General features: G+C 40.0%; 1 protein-coding gene and 1 long non-coding RNA gene across 2 annotated transcripts in view; one reads left to right on the forward strand and one right to left on the reverse strand.

Moving 5' to 3' along the window:
- Positions 1-317: 317 nt before the first annotated feature.
- LOC117517147 lies at positions 318-15,430 on the forward strand. Its single transcript, XR_004562665.1, has 3 exons — positions 318-609; positions 14,740-14,746; positions 15,419-15,430. It is a non-coding gene; the product is annotated as an uncharacterized LOC117517147 (long non-coding RNA).
- The window catches only part of nsg2 (neuronal vesicle trafficking associated 2), a 130,345-nt gene continuing 123,754 nt past the window's right edge, over positions 9,366-15,956 (reverse strand). Inside the window, exon 5 of the mRNA XM_034178063.1 lies at positions 9,366-10,113. Coding sequence (XP_034033954.1) covers positions 9,916-10,113 — 198 coding nt within the window. The 3' untranslated portion in view covers positions 9,366-9,915. The remainder of the gene's footprint in view (positions 10,114-15,956) is intronic.

Below are 15,956 nucleotides of genomic sequence, written 5' to 3' on the forward strand. Positions count from 1 at the left end.
ACACTGTTAGTGTTGCACATAAAAATCAGCACTGCGTTTCACAGATGAGTCAGTATCACGTCGGCTTTCTTGCTGTCAGTCACAAGGCGCTCATCATTATTGCGTACAAATCTGCCTTCTGGGGTTGCTGGGAAAATAAAATACGTAGACATTTGCATACATGGAATATGAATTTGAGCAGACTAGTGTATAAATAATATAGAATGCAGTATGAAAAGCTGTCAGTGATTTGCAGAGTGCTGTAGGACTGTGTCAGATGTGTGAGAGCTGAAGAGGAGCAGCATTAAGTGGCAGTGACAGACGCACTCGGCACGAGTCACAGCTTGTTTTATTTTCAAGTGAAAACCAACAGAAGCGGGACAAGGGTGCACGCTGATAAATTACACCAGGCAATGCTACATACCAACTAACAACATCACAATATCTCATCAAAGCAGGTCAAACATCTCAAAAAAAAAAGGAAAGGAGTCAACAGTGGCTGCAGAGGACAAAACCTTCCCGAAACATAATATAACTGAAAATAAGACTTTTGGCAGGAGATTGATATGTGTGGCATTTCCCTTTCCATCATATTGGAATGGTGGGCCCAGTTACCATATTTTCCGGAGTGTAAATCCCCGTTTACACATAGACGGTTATGTCGGCGGGTAGTACGTAGACCGAAGTTCGCGGTAGTTCCGGCTGTTTTCGCGGTGGAAAGGGGCGGAGCATTTCGCCGGCATTTTGACCACCGTACTATCCGCAAATACGCGGATAAAACGCCACTAAATCCGCCGAATAAAGCGGCGTTTTGACGGTGTAGCATCCGGCACACGTCAGGCAACGGGGGTTAATACCCAGTTCTATCCTTTACAATCGCAGGTTAAGACGCGCGTGAGAATGGTGGTGTTCTGCTGCCGCCGATAATGCCCTGTGTACCGAGGTTTTTATCCAGGCAAATCCTGCGTTACTCCAGGATCTTTTGCATATAGGCACCACCCCCAGAGTATAATAGGCTGAAGCAGCAGGAATACATGCCTCTGTCACTGCAGGGGGAGGGAGATCATCCTCAGCCTTTTCTTCTCCTTCCTTTCCCCCTCCTCAACGTGTTGCTCCGTCTCCACCACAGGCCTCCCCTCTGCTTCTGAACCAGACCTCTTGGTAAAGTCCTTGCCGCTGCCAATTTTCTTTTAGGAGGCATACTGGAGCTTCTCTGTAAAAATATCTGGAGCTGGCCATGAGTGAGAGGCCTGCATGCAGCGCGCTAGCGTTTTTATACTGACCGCCGCCTATCAGCCGTTAGGAACGTCGTTTTAACCAGGAGGTGGCGTTTAGAACGGCGTACTGTCCGCTAGCGCCGCCATTCTGTCTGCCTCTGTCGCCGGTTAAAACGGCGTTGAGGACGCCGATGTGGGCTCTATCGCCGTTTTACAAGCAGTTGGTTAGGGATACACTCCGGCTGCCAATTACGGTGGTGTAAACTGTAGCACTACAGGAAGGAGCAGGATGAAACAGCGATTAAAAAGTATCAAACGCCGTTGTTCGCGTTGTCTCTGTCGTAACGCGAATTCTCCGGGAGCGGTCCCGGAATTATTTGACATGTTGAATAATTTTTTCAACGATTCCCGGTAAAGCCGGAACTAAGCCACGCCCCCTAGTGCCGGCGTTAACAACTGCGTTTGATCCTTAAGACGGCCAAAAACTCTTCCGGGACGCTTCCGGGAGCTCTTACCGTCTATGTGTAAACGGGGCTTAAGTCGCAGTATTTAATAATATGGGAGTTCCTGCGACTTGTACTCAGGTGCAACAAATATACCAAAAAATCATGAGTTTGTAATTCATGATAATAATTACAGTAACTGTTTATATAGTACTTTCACAGGAATCAAAGTGCTAAACAAAATAAATTCCAAAACTAAAATAATAAATGCCAATTATAAGAAGTACACTTCATCAATACACAAAAATCGCAGTTTAAAGAGCTGGCAACAGAAAAAGGTAAAACTTATACTCCAGTGTGACATATTCTCAAGGTCGGTCATCCGGGCATTTAATCTCGAAGGGCGGGTTTTGTCGGTGAAAACATCACTGAACTCAATACAAATATATGTAATCTGGTCACTTTTCAAAGGGGTCAGACTCGTCAGTAAAGTCAATTTAATGTACAATGGTTCATTTTAGGTCAGCTTGGTGTATAAATCTCATCATTCCAGGCAATGATAGCTGTCAGATGGCCGTTAGAAGCAAGTTAGAGACAATAAAAAAACAGTTGATTTCAATAGAACAACAAACAGACCGAGCGTGTTTTCATTGAGCGGCCAGTCACGGAAGCACAAATTTTTGCTTTCAGATTGGCCACTTTGCCGAACAGACGTAGCGCCGACCTCGAGAATACGAGGTCTGTCCATAAAGTATCGTACCTTTTTATTTTTTTTTTTAACTATATGGATGTGATTCATGTGTTTTCACGTCAGACAAGCTTGAACCCTCGTGCGCATGCGTGAGTTTTTCCATGCCTGTCGGTGACGTCATTCGCCTGTGAGCACGCCTTGTGGAAGGAGTGGTCCCGCCCCATCGTCGGATTTTCATTGTCTGGAAATGGTGGAATGATTTGGGGTTTTTTCCATCTGAATTTTTTCAGAAGCTGTTAGAGACTGGCACCTGGAAACATTTGAAAAATTTATCTGGCTTTCGGTGAAAATTTTACGGGCTTCACAGAGAATAAGGACTGTAACTACAGTAACTCGACTGTAACTCGGCTTTCAATGCTTACTAGTCGAGTGAGTTATAAGAGAAATTGTGGAGAGCTGGGCATGTCCGAACTTGTCCTCTGACACGCCGAAATGGAGGCGTTCTTTGTCTCGCTCGAACAGCGAATCGGTCATGACGCACAAAGCCTCCGCGCGGCTTTCCACGACAAAATCTCGTTAAAAGTGAAATCTGCCGGAAAATGGTTGATGTCCAGCTCTTGTGATAACCAGAGAAAGTGCACACGACGGTCCCAGCTCCACACAGCCATCCGTTTAGAAATAATCCGGTGGTTCCAGCCTGTCGTCACGGCTCGGAGCGCGGCGCGTCGAGTGCCATTGTGGGCCGTCCTTAAAGCTGTACTTACAGTCCTTATTCTCTGTGAAGCCCGTAAAATTTTCACCGAAAGCCAGATAAATTTTTCAAATGGTTTCCAGGTGCCAGTTTCTAACAGCTTCTGAAAAAATTCTGATTGGAAAAAAACCCCAAATCATTCCGCCATTTCCAGACAATGAAAATCCGACGACGGGGCGGGACCACTCCTTCCACAAGGCGTGCTCACAGGTGAATGACGTCACTGACAGGCGTGCAAAAACTCACGCATGCGCACGAGGGTTCAAGCTTGTCTGACGTGAAAACATATGAATCAAATCCATATAGTTTAAAAAAAAAATAAAAAGGTACGATACTTTATGGACAGACCTCGTATAAGGGATTTTCCTGTTCAAGAGGCCTTTCTTAACAGGTGTGACTTATATTCCAATATGGTGGGCTAAATGTTAGCTTTCATAACCACTAATCTATTAACTACAAAGTTAAATGTGATAATGCTAAAGAGATAACTCAGTAAAACATTTAGCTTAAGCTACCACTAACTTTTATTATATGAATTTAGTTTGGCTTTTTGTTGTTGTTTTTGGCTGTAAAACCCTAAAAAAGCAAACAAACAAACAAAAAACTAAAAAGCTGAAATTTGAATACGTTGAAACATAAACATGGATGCTCCCAAAAAGCTTTAGCATGGAGATGTACATAATTAAATGAATAAATGAAATTAAACAGTAGTTTCCATTCAGGACAGAAAGTATGAAACAAATGCATTATATTAATGAATAAAAATACACACGAAACAAGCCTGTGACACATTTTTATGTACAGGCCCAAATCTCATCTAATGAATGCATTTCCTCAGACTTATCCTCCTGCTCCTCCATCTCCTCAAAGTGATGCTTGTTGCCTTTGCGTGATGTGTCAATTTTCTTATTGGATTTGTGTGTCAGGTCCAACAGGCACAAACGTATGATTTTGTGATTCACAACCATGTTTAACCTTTCAACTTTATTTAAAAAATATATATATATTAGGTGATTTAAAGTTTGTGGGACTAAATTTAGTGGAAGCTAATAATAGGTTTGCTATTGGTTTTCAAAGGTAGCCATAAAGCTAATCCAACAATACCTCCATAGGGATCCTCTCTGTGCTGCCAGACACTTCTAGACATTTTTGCCTGTTCAGTGGGAACAAAAAGCGGTTTATTGCTGAGCATTTTTAGCTTGCCCCAGACAATTATATTGTGTAGCTATTTAGGTCATGACAGTGTTTGCATTCTAAACTGGTACTGGAATGATTAAAATCATTTTGGTACCAAGTGAAAAAGATGGATACAAAAACATCTAAAAATGAAGCCCTGATTGAAAAATGCTGTTGTTCCCCTTTAAGATAAGGATTTAAGGCCCACCCACCCTGGCTATACAACCCCCACAGTAACAGTATGATAAGAAAGTTTCTGTAATAAAGGTAGGCACCCTCTCTCATTTATTATCTCGATCTTGAAGAAATCTAGGTTTCATAGGCTGTCCAGCACTTTGAATCACTTGTGAGGACAAATAAATAAATAAATAAATAACGTATGTCTGGCACCAACAGCAACTCTTTCTTTACTAATGAGCAACAGCCAACGCATGGGCATCAGTAATCAGTTTATACCCCATTTACCAGGGATCATTACATATATATTAAATCAGTTATTAAATGTATGCAAAAAAGTAACATATAAATACCAATTTACTGAATATAAACTCACTACACAGCAAAATCACCACTTTAAAATTAACACTGACAATGTTAAATTAACACTGCCAGTGTCTATATCTTCCTCACCCATATAGACACTATCAGTCTTAATTTAACACTGGTGATTTTGCTGTGTACTTACCCTACGTGGATACATTCTCACACTCATCACATCGTTAGATTAAATAAAATATCAAACTAACCCTTAGCTTTCCTTGTATACACAATCATGAAAATTACTAGTAGCATGTAGCATGAAAATTTTCTCCCACTAAGAACCTTTGTTTTAAACCTCTCAAATATTTCTAAAACAGCAGCCGGTACTTTCACACTCAGCTGGAGGTTTAGTTGATAGTGATGGCTACATAAGGCTTCATGAAGCATTTGCTGTTTCTTTGTGAGCCCACTAGATGGCAATCTCTTTAAAAAATGAGTTGAAAGCACATAACACCGCTTTACTCTACCCTCACGGGCTGTGTGGACAAACTTCACAGAGCAAAGCAACATGTACCACATAACGAACTCAATAAAAGAGGAGACACAGCTTCTGAGTAGTTTGTGTTTTTTTCAAAAATGAAAAGAATAAATTGGAGGGGGACCTACTTTTCTCTTGCCTTTTTCAAAAATTGTAAATGTTTTCATTTACAATTGTTTCAGTTGTTCTCATGTTTTAAGCAACTTATTTTGATGCTAAGCAGTTTGAGATGTATTTCTTGTAAGAATGGTGACAAACACACACAAATCAAATTGCAGGAACAGACCTGAAGGGATATAAACACTTCGTCACTCCAGCTGTACCTTTTGGTACAGAAATGACAACCTGTTTTGTCTGTGTGGTGGAGGACATCACCTAAGGCAGAGTGTTTCTCACTGACAAGCTGGTGGAGTTGACAGAGGTTTTTCTACGCAAACAGATGGTGAAGGTTGTAATAATGACAGTATGGCGTTTAAAAAGCTGCAGCTTTGTGATTGAGACGATCACAGATTACTGATAAATCATCGATCTCTGCCATAACAAAGGCACAGAAGTAGGGAAAAAGAGTTGGTCTATCATTATGTAGACCTGGGTTTGATTCCCAGACAACTACCTGTCTGTGTCCTTGCACAAGACACCTCATCTGAATTGTCCCACTCTACCCAGCTTTAAATGGGTATTGGCCTTAGCTGGGGAAGTGACCTGCATCAGACTGACATCTCATCCAGGGGGAGTTGGAGGCTCTTATCTGCTTTATGTTATGGAATTCGGTACCAGTGGTCTTCAGAGCCTATATAGGACATACTTCTTCTACTCAATAAACATATGACAATTGAAAACAAAACGGGGGAGAAAGGCAGAGGGGGAGTCTATAATGATTGTGTACCGTCTGCAGCAGAGACCTTTTAGGAAAAAATATTTAAACAATTGATGCCGACCACAAATAAAAGTTTGAAAAATGCTGTGCCATGCTGTTGGCGTTGTGCAATAGTTTGTGGTGTTGTGTAACATATGCAATGCGGGTTATATGTGCAAAAGTGTCACTTGTAGAGTGTGTGCTGTTTTATTTGTATATTACTAAAGACAAATAAAAAGCCCTCCGTAAAGCTAGGACATCTTTCTACTCATCACTAATTGAAGAAAATAAGAACAACCCCAGGTTTCTTTTCAGCACTGTAGCCAGGCTGACAAAGAGTCAGAGCTCTATTGAGCTGAGTATTCCATTAACTTTAACTAGTAATGACTTCATGACTTTCTTTGCTAACAAAATTTTGACTATTAGAGAAAAAATTACTCATAACCATCCCAAAGATGTATCGTTATCTTTGGCTGCTTTCAGTGATGCCGGTATTTGGTTAGACTCTTTCTCTCCGATTGTTCTGTCTGAGTTATTTTCATTAGTTACTTCATCCAAACCATCAACATGTTTATTAGACCCCATTCTACCAGGCTGCTCAAGGAAGTCCTACCATTATTTAATGCTTCAATCTTAAATATGATCAATCTATCTTGTTAGTTGGTTATGTACCACAGGCCTTTAAGGTGGCAGTAATTAAACCATTACTTAAAAAGCCATCACTTGACCCAGCTATCTTAGCTAATTATAGGCCAATCTCCAACCTTCCTTTTCTCTCAAAGATTCTTGAGAGGGTAGTTGTAAAACAGCTAACTGATCACCTGCAGAGGAATGGTCTATTTGAAGAGTTTCAGTCAGGTTTTAGAATTCATCATAGTACAGAAACAGCATTAGTGAAGGTTACAAATGATCTTCTTATGGCTTCGGACAGTGGACTTATCTCTGTGCTTGTTCTGTTGGACCTCAGTGCTGCTTTTGATACTGTTGACCATAAACTTTTATTACAGAGATTAGAGCATGTCATAGGTATTAAGGGCACTGCGCTGCGGTGGTTTGAATCATATTTGTCTAATAGATTACAGTTTGTTCATGTAAATGGGGAATCTTCTTCACAGACTAAAGTTAATTATGGAGTTCCACAGGTTCTGTGCTAGGACCAATTTTATTCACTTTATACATGCTTCCCTTAGGCAGTATTATTAGACGGTATTGCTTAAATTTTCATTGTTACGCAGATGATACCCAGCTTTATCTATCCATGAAGCCAGAGGATACACACCAATTAGCTAAACTGCAGGATTGTCTTACAGACATAAAGACATGGATGACCTCTAATTTCATGCTTTTAAACTCAGATAAAACTGAAGTTATTGTACTTGGCCCCACAAATCTTAGAAGCATGGTGTCTAACCAGACCGTTACTCTGGATGGCATTTCCCTGATCTCTAGTAATACTGTGAGAAATCTTGGAGTCATTTTTGATCAGGATATGTCATTCAAAGCGCATATTAAACAAATATGTAGGACTGCCTTTTTGCATTTACGCAATATCTCTAAAATCAGAAAGGTCTTGTCTCAGAGTGATGCTGAAAAAACTAATTCATGCATTTATTTCCTCTAGGCTGGACTATTGTAATTCATTATTATCAGGTTGTCCTAAAAGTTCCCTAAAAAGCCTTCAGTTGGTTCAGAATGCTGCAGCTAGAGTACTGACGGGGACTAGCAGGAGAGAGCATATCTCACCCGTGTTGGCCTCTCTTCATTGGCTTCCTGTTAATTCTAGAATAGAATTTAAAATTCTTCTTCTTACTTATAAGGTTTTGAATAATCAGGTCCCATCTTATCTTAGGGACCTCGTAGTACCATATTACCCCATTAGAGCGCTTCGCTCTCAGACTGCGGGCTTACTTGTGGTTCCTAGGGTTTGTAAGAGTAGAATGGGAGGCAGAGCCTTCAGCTTCAGGCTCCTCTCCTGTGGAACCAGCTCCCAATTCAAATCAGGGAGAAAGATTACCCTCTCTACTTTTAAGATTAAGCTTAAAACTTTCCTTTTCGCTAAGGCTTATAGTTAGGGCTGGATCGGGTGACCCTGGACCATCCCTTGGTTATGTTGCTTTAGACGTAGACTGTGGGGGGGTTCCCATGATGCACTGTTTCTTTCTCTTTTTGCTCCGTATGCATCACTCTGCATTTAATCATTAGTGATCGATCTCTGCCCCCCTTCTCGGCATGTCTTTTTCCTGGTTCTTTCCCTCAGCCCCAACCAGTCTCAGCAGAAGACTGCCCTCCCTGAGCCTGGTTCTGCTGGAGGTTTTCTTCCTGTTAAAAGGGAGTTTTTCCTTCCCACTGTGGCCAAGTGCTTGCTCATAGGGGGTCGTTTTGACCGTTGGGGTTTTTCATAATTATTGTATGGCCTTGCCTTACAATATGGAGCGCCTTGGGACAACTGTTTGTTGTGATTTGGCGCTATATAAGAAAAAGTTGATTGATTGATTGATTGACAGCTATTTGTCTGTAGCATTTCAATCCAAGACAAATCTCCCTATGGGGACAATAAAGTATAGTGTACCATATCATATCGTTACCTTCCTAAAATAATGGCCTCAGTCATGTTTTCATGTTTTTGAGAAAACTCAAAGGAAAACACAAGAGTTTCAGTGGCTGAGTAGAGTTCCATTTTCCTGAAGCAGTCGCCATTGTGAAAAGCTTCTAAAATTGCCTAAGTCACATACTCTTTTGACTTAGGCAAAATAATACAGCCTAAGTCGCACTCTTGAGATAGACCACTATACAAATGGGATGGAATTGCATGATCTCCTCAACTGAAGATTTAAGCAATTTTACTACAGGTGGCCAGTATCATAGAGAGATGATTTAGGAAAAAAAAAATCACTTTTGGAAAAAATGACTTTGGCCATTATTTTAGGAAGATGACAATATTGTGTCATATTGTATGATATCATACCGGATTGTATTGTATTGTATTGTATCATATCATTTCGTATTGTATTGAAACAGTGTAAGCCTGCCTGGCCTTACTCCAGTTCCGGTGCATGACATTTATAGGCCGGAGCGATTATGCAGTTGTTCTGTGTCACAAGCAGCTGTTATTGATCTGGGGTTTGAGATTTTTTCCTAGTGCCCAACTCTCTCGTGCACTATACAGGGGCCAAAGAACATCTTCTGAGTGCATGTAGTGACACCAAGCGGCTGTGAAAAGACTGCTATTTAACATTTTGGCAATGAGAATCTTCTGGCAATAACACTGAAATAAAGCATGGTGTTTGATCAATAGTTAGCAATTGAAAGTCAGAGAAAGAGAGAGACCACACAGAAATATACAGTAACTACAGTATAATGTACACAAAAAAATTACCCAAAGGATCTCACAAACATGGAGGGTGAAATTAAGCGTTGTGCGTTTGTACAAAGAGCTGCCTGATAATCACATACAAAACATCTATATGTTACAGTAAAAAAAAAAAAGAAGATTATGACTCAGTAAATAGACACTGAATATCAACAGGGTCATGAAAGAGCTGACAGCAAAGGATAAGTCACAAATTTCCCCAATAAACAAGATAAACCAGAATATGACCAATCATCTTGTGTAATTTTATGTCTGCATGCATGTTTTCCACTCTAGATTATGTGTACATGGATCTCTTTTGCCAACATTGCTAAATATTTGCCTCGATGTTTGTATTTTTATGTCTAAATCTGCTAACGTCGGTGTGTATCTGTGCGATCACGTCCTGCAGTGCCCTTTATCCACTCTGCAGACTCAGTGGCCATCATTGTTGGGCAGTTTAACATTATGCTGCTGCCCACCAGCTACTCCGGGCAGCCAGGGGGAGACAGAGTGCGAAGTGGTTTGCTTGGCCATACTGTAGTGGCTGATCACTGTGTAGAAACGGCCCCTGGAGTTGGCGTCCTGAGCAGCGTAGTAGGCCTCCAACGAAGCAGGGATACACCGCTTGTGCTGTGAAGACCAAAGAGACACAGAACAGTCAGGGTTAGCACGTTTACTAGAAGGGCACCCACCTAAGCCCAAAATACCTTCACCAATGCTGAAACAAATAACATAAATGGCTTCAGTCCATACTGAAAATCCAGGATTAAATTTCATGGCATCTACTGAAAACTCGACCCAACGTTTTACACAATTATTATTATTATTATATTATTATTATTATTATTATTATTATTATTACATTATATCTGCATCAGAAGTAAATCACTGATGAATGTGAGGAACAGGCCAAACTGAATCAGTACTGGCAAAGATAATGCGCAGAATCAAAGAAAGTGGAAAAAATAGTCCAGGGGTCAAGCAGGTGTTGGTACGACTAAAGGCTCAGTATTTTGTATAAATTTTTTTTACCAAAATGGGCGCAACTTTAACTTTTGACCCTGTACAAAGTTAAATTGGCACCAGGTTTTATGTTTTTACCCTATAACTCCCTAACATTCAGCCAAGTTAGTCCAACTATACCTTTATGGAATCCCTGTGATCAGATAAATAATGCAGTGTATTTCTCAATACAGGGCTTGTCACAACATGATGGATCAAGGAAACATATGAGGAACATGAATTTAGGATATCCCTTTGTGTTTGTTTTTGTCCCACAAAAGTCTGTTTCCCATTTGCAAAATGAGTTCCTTGTCAGCTGATGTCCCCCGAGTTCATCAAAATGCTTTGTGCATGCTCAAAACTTTGAGTGGACATCAGGTGAAGAGCTTTCCTGGTAGCTGCACATTTGTTTACTGTTCTGTTTTTTTGTTTTGTTTTGTTTTTAATGATACTCATGCATTTATATCCTGTGGCTGTATGATGCTTCAGACTGGGCTTCAGATTGGCCAAAGCTCCGACATAGGGTGTGAATTCAGCATCAGGGAAAGAGGACAGTTCTCAATGTAGCAACATGCAGCGGAGCTGTTCATTTACCTAAGGTCAGCCTTAACTGCAGCTGCAAAGTAGGTAGATGCTGTCAGCGCACAAATGTATTGAGGAATTATGACGTCATGATCCCTGAGCGAGCCGGATTCTATCCACATTTGCATTCAGACCTCGGTGAATCCCATTCAAATTCGGCTCTCCCAGTGCACATATGTCGTGCAACCGGGGAAAACAGTTCTGCTGAATGCAGCTCTTTGAGTTGCCAGTGGAAATGTGGCATCAAATTAAATTTTCTGCTTAAATTTTCATTGTTACGCAGATGATACCCAGCTTTATCTATCCATGAAGCCAGAGGACACACACCAATTAGCTAAACTGCAGGATTGTCTTACAGACATAAAGACATGGATGACCTCTAATTTTCTGCTTTTAAACTCAGATAAAACTGAAGTTATTGTACTTGGCCCCACAAATCTTAGAAACATGGTGTCTAACCAGATCCTTACTCTGGATGGCATTACCCTGACCTCTAGTAATACTGTGAGAAATCTTGGAGTCATTTTGATCAGGATATGTCATTCAAAGCGCATATTAAACATATATGTAGGACTGCTTTTTGCATTTACGCAATATCTCTAAAATTAGAAAGGTCTTGTCTCAGAGTGATGCTGAAAAACTAATTCATGCATTTATTCCTCTAGGCTGGACTATTGTAATTCATTATTATCAGGTTGTCCTAAAAGTTCCCTGAAAAGCCTTCAGTTAATTCAAAATGCTACAGCTAGAGTACTGACGGGGACTAGAAGGAGAGAGCATATCTCACCCATATTGGCCTCTCTTCATTGGCTTCCTGTTAATTCTAGAATAGAATTTAAAATTCTTCTTCTTACTTATAAGGTTTTGAATAATCAGGTCCCATCTTATCTTAGGGACCTCACAGTACCATATCACCCCCAATAGAGCACTTCGCTCTCAGACTGCAGGCTTACTTGTAGTTCCTAGGGTTTGTAAGAGTAGAATGGGAGGCAGAGCCTTCAGCTTTCAGGCTCCTCTCCTGTGGAACCAGCTCCCAATTCAGATCAGGGAGACAGACACCCTCTCTACTTTTAAGATTAGGCTTAAAACTCCTTTTTGCTAAAGTTTATAGTTAGGGCTGGATCAGGTTACCCTGAACCATCCCTTAGTTATGCTGCTATAGACGTAGACTGCTGGGGGGTTCCCATGATGCACTGAGTGTTTCTTTCTCTTTTTGCTCTGTATGCACCACTCTGCATTTAATCATTAGTGATTGATCTCTGCTCCCTCCACAGCATGTCTTTTTCTGGTTCTCTCCCTCAGCCCCAAACCAGTCCCAGCAGAAGACTGCCCCTCCCTGAGCCTGGTTCTGCTGGAGGTTTCTTCCTGTTAAAAGGGAGTTTTTCCTTCCCACTGTCGCCAAGTGCTTGCTCACAGGGGGTCGTTTTGACCGTTGGGGTTTTTACGTAATTATTGTATGGCCTTGCCTTACAATATAAAGTGCCTTGGGGCAGCTGTTTGTTGTGATTTGGCGCTATATAAATAAAATTGATTGATTGAAATTGATCATCCAGCTATCAGAGCACCAAATACAAGATACATGCTTTGTTAAAAATTTTCTCCTGGCCACACGAAAGGAAAGGATAAAATCCGTAGTTAGACCCATGTTTTGAAGACCATTCTCAGGCTGTGCTGGGCTTCACGAAACACACTATAAAATAAATCAAGTGGTAGACACAGCTAACCCAAAAGTTAGCTTTGATAACCATTAATCCGCTAACTGAAAAGTTAACCTTTTATAAAGCTAAACGATAAACCCCTGAAAAATTTAGTGGAAGATACAGCTAAAAGCTAAACTGATAACTTTTAGTATTGACTTCAGTACACTGTCAGCTACTGACACAACAACAAGCCAGCGCTTCTGTCTCAGATCAGCCTTCTCTCAGCAAAAGAAACCTGGTGACCACAGAGAAAGGAACGGGAAGAAAAAAAAAATCATTTATTTTCACAGCCATGCAGACATATCACAGGAGTCATGCAAAGCAAGACAGTTTTGACTTATGGTTAAAATTTTAAACAAACTAATTCTGGACAAGTTATTGAAATTAACGTCATCTCTGTCATTTTACAAAGTGAAAATATCAGCTATATGTTTTAGTTTTAAAGTAATATACTAATTTTGAAAGTTTAAGTGTTTACAGACACACATGCCGAAATGCATTATGGGAAAAATTTGTTTCCTGTCATCAGTGGTTGGTCGGTATGTGTAAAAACCAACACACAAATTACTGTAAAGTGTGTGTTGGTATTTACAAATAAATCTGTATTTTTAAATATGTCCTTTTTTATTTGTTAAAAAAAGGCAATTTGAAAACTGAAAATTCTGTGCGTTAAGTGATTCAGCACTTAACACACAGCACCATCTACTGTATGGTCATCTACTGCCATCCAGTAGATGGCGGTGTTCATGGCAGTGTGAATACCAATTCCCATACATTTGCTAAAAGTGCTGAATCAGTTAACAAACAGTGCTGCTGGAGCAGCAATCTGTCAAGTGTAATAAATAAATGCCAAGGTTTCATTCATTATCTGTACCCGCTTACTCCAATTAAGGGTCGCTGGGGGGCTGGAGCTTATCCCAGCAGTAACAAGGTTGGGGCAGGCTATACACTGGCCAGGACACTAGAGAGTCACATAGGCAGACAAACACATTCACACCTGCACACACACCTATGGACAATTTAAAGTTTCCAATTCATCCAGCTTACATATCTTTGGATGTGGGACGAAACCGGAGCACACAGCTCCATGCCCCTTCCCCTGACCCCTTTTTTTATTGCCATCTATCCAACCATTCTCTATACATGCTTACTCCACTTAAGGGTCACGGGAGCCTGGAACCTATCCCAGCAGACAGGGCACGAGACGGGGTACACCCTAGACAAGATGCCAGTCTATCGCAGGGCTTTTTTATTGGCATGTCAACACAAAATGATTTCCAACAAAAAGAAACAGATGAGCTATATTTTAAATTCCTATAAATAATAATAACAATAAAAATAATATGATAATATAACAATAATTATTTATTTGTAATTCTGTACTGGCCAGTAGAATACCACACAAACACAGTTATGAATGATAATGCAATATTAAAATGACTATAAAACAAAATTACTCATACTTTAAGTTGCATTTGTCTTAAAGTACAACCCTAATTCCAATGAAGTTGGGACGTTGTGTAAACTGTAAATAAAAACAGAATACAATGATTTGCAAATCCTCTTCAACCTATATTCAATTGAATACACCACAAAGACAAGATATTTAATGTTCAAAATGACAAACTTTATTGTTTTTGTGCAAATATTTGCTCATTTTGAAATGGATGTCTGCAACACATTTTAAAAAAGCTGGGTATGTTTACGACTGTGTTACATCACCTTTCCTTCTAACAACACACAATAAGCATTTGGGAACTGAGGACACTAATTGTTGAAGCTTTGAAGGTGGAATTCTTTCCCATTCGTTTGACGTACGACTTCAGTTGTTCAACAGTCTTCAAAGGTCACGGGCATTCAGTGTTGGTTTTCGGCTTACATGTAGAAAGTTCTCCAGATTCTCTGAAACCTCTGATTATATTATGAACTGTAGATGATGGAATCCCTAAATTCCTTGCAATTAAACATTGAGAAACATTGTTCTTAAACTACTGGACTATTTTTTTTAACCAAGTGGTTATCCTCACCCCATCTTTGCTTGTGAATGGCTGAGCCTTTTGGGGATGCTCCTTTTATACCCAATCATGACACTCGCCTGTTTCCAATTAACCTGTTCACCTGTGGAATGTTCCAAACAGATGTTCTTTGAGCATTCATCAACTTTCCCATTCTTTTGTTGCCCCGTCACAGGTTTTTTGAATGTGTTGCAGGTATCCATTTCAAAATGAGCAAATATTTGCACAAAAACAAAAAAGTCTATCAGTTTGAACATTAAATATCTTGTCTTTGTGGTGTATTCGATTGAATATAGGTTGAAAAGGATTTGGAAATCATTGTATTCTGTTTTTATTTACATTTCACACAATGTCCCAACTTCATTGGAATTGGGGTTGTAGTTTTTGAGGTCCTGCGACTTATTTACCCCCCCCCCAAAAAAACACACACGTAATTAGAACCCAGTTTTCATACAGATCATATTTAAAGTTGAAATTCATCACACATTTAATTTATTTATGAATATTTATCAGGTTTTCATAATTTTTTAACTTTGTGATATATTAAATGTGCCTAAAACATATGTACAGTACCATATTTGCCAGCGCAATGGTGTGGGCAGATGTTTTTACAAATGCAAACCTTAAAAAAATCAGGCGGTGTTTACTTAAAAATGAAATGTGGTACAAGCAGAGAATTTACATCTCGTCTAAATTTAAATAATTTCTGTGCTTGTCATGATTGAAATTTTGTGTGATATATCTAAAATAGCCTTGGCTTTGGAAGTAACCTGCACTGGCGTCCTGTAAGCAACTGGCATCCTGTCCAGTAGGAGTCACAGACTCTCATACGCTGTACAATATTATATCCTGACGAGCCTCAAGCCTGTACTGAAAATGCTTCACTGTTGTCTTACCTTTTGCAGAATTTGCACATCAAACAATGCAACAAATTTATTAACCAAAAACTTTGGGTTTCTTTGACATTTTTCAGAAGTGGTGAAAATATTTTTCTGCACAACATTTATTCATGTCAAGTGAGCTGCAGGCTTGTTGCATGTTTTAAACATCTCTCAGAATGCTGTTTCTCAGTAATAATTACCCAAAATCCCCTCTGCTTTTGAAAAGGTTTTCTTTTTTGCTCAGCCAATGTGCCTCGTGGTGAAAGGTGACTTTACCCGAGGCTTTCTGCTCA

Source organism: Thalassophryne amazonica, chromosome 9, assembly GCF_902500255.1.
Source record: "Thalassophryne amazonica chromosome 9, fThaAma1.1, whole genome shotgun sequence".
Taxonomy (NCBI): domain Eukaryota; kingdom Metazoa; phylum Chordata; class Actinopteri; order Batrachoidiformes; family Batrachoididae; genus Thalassophryne; species Thalassophryne amazonica.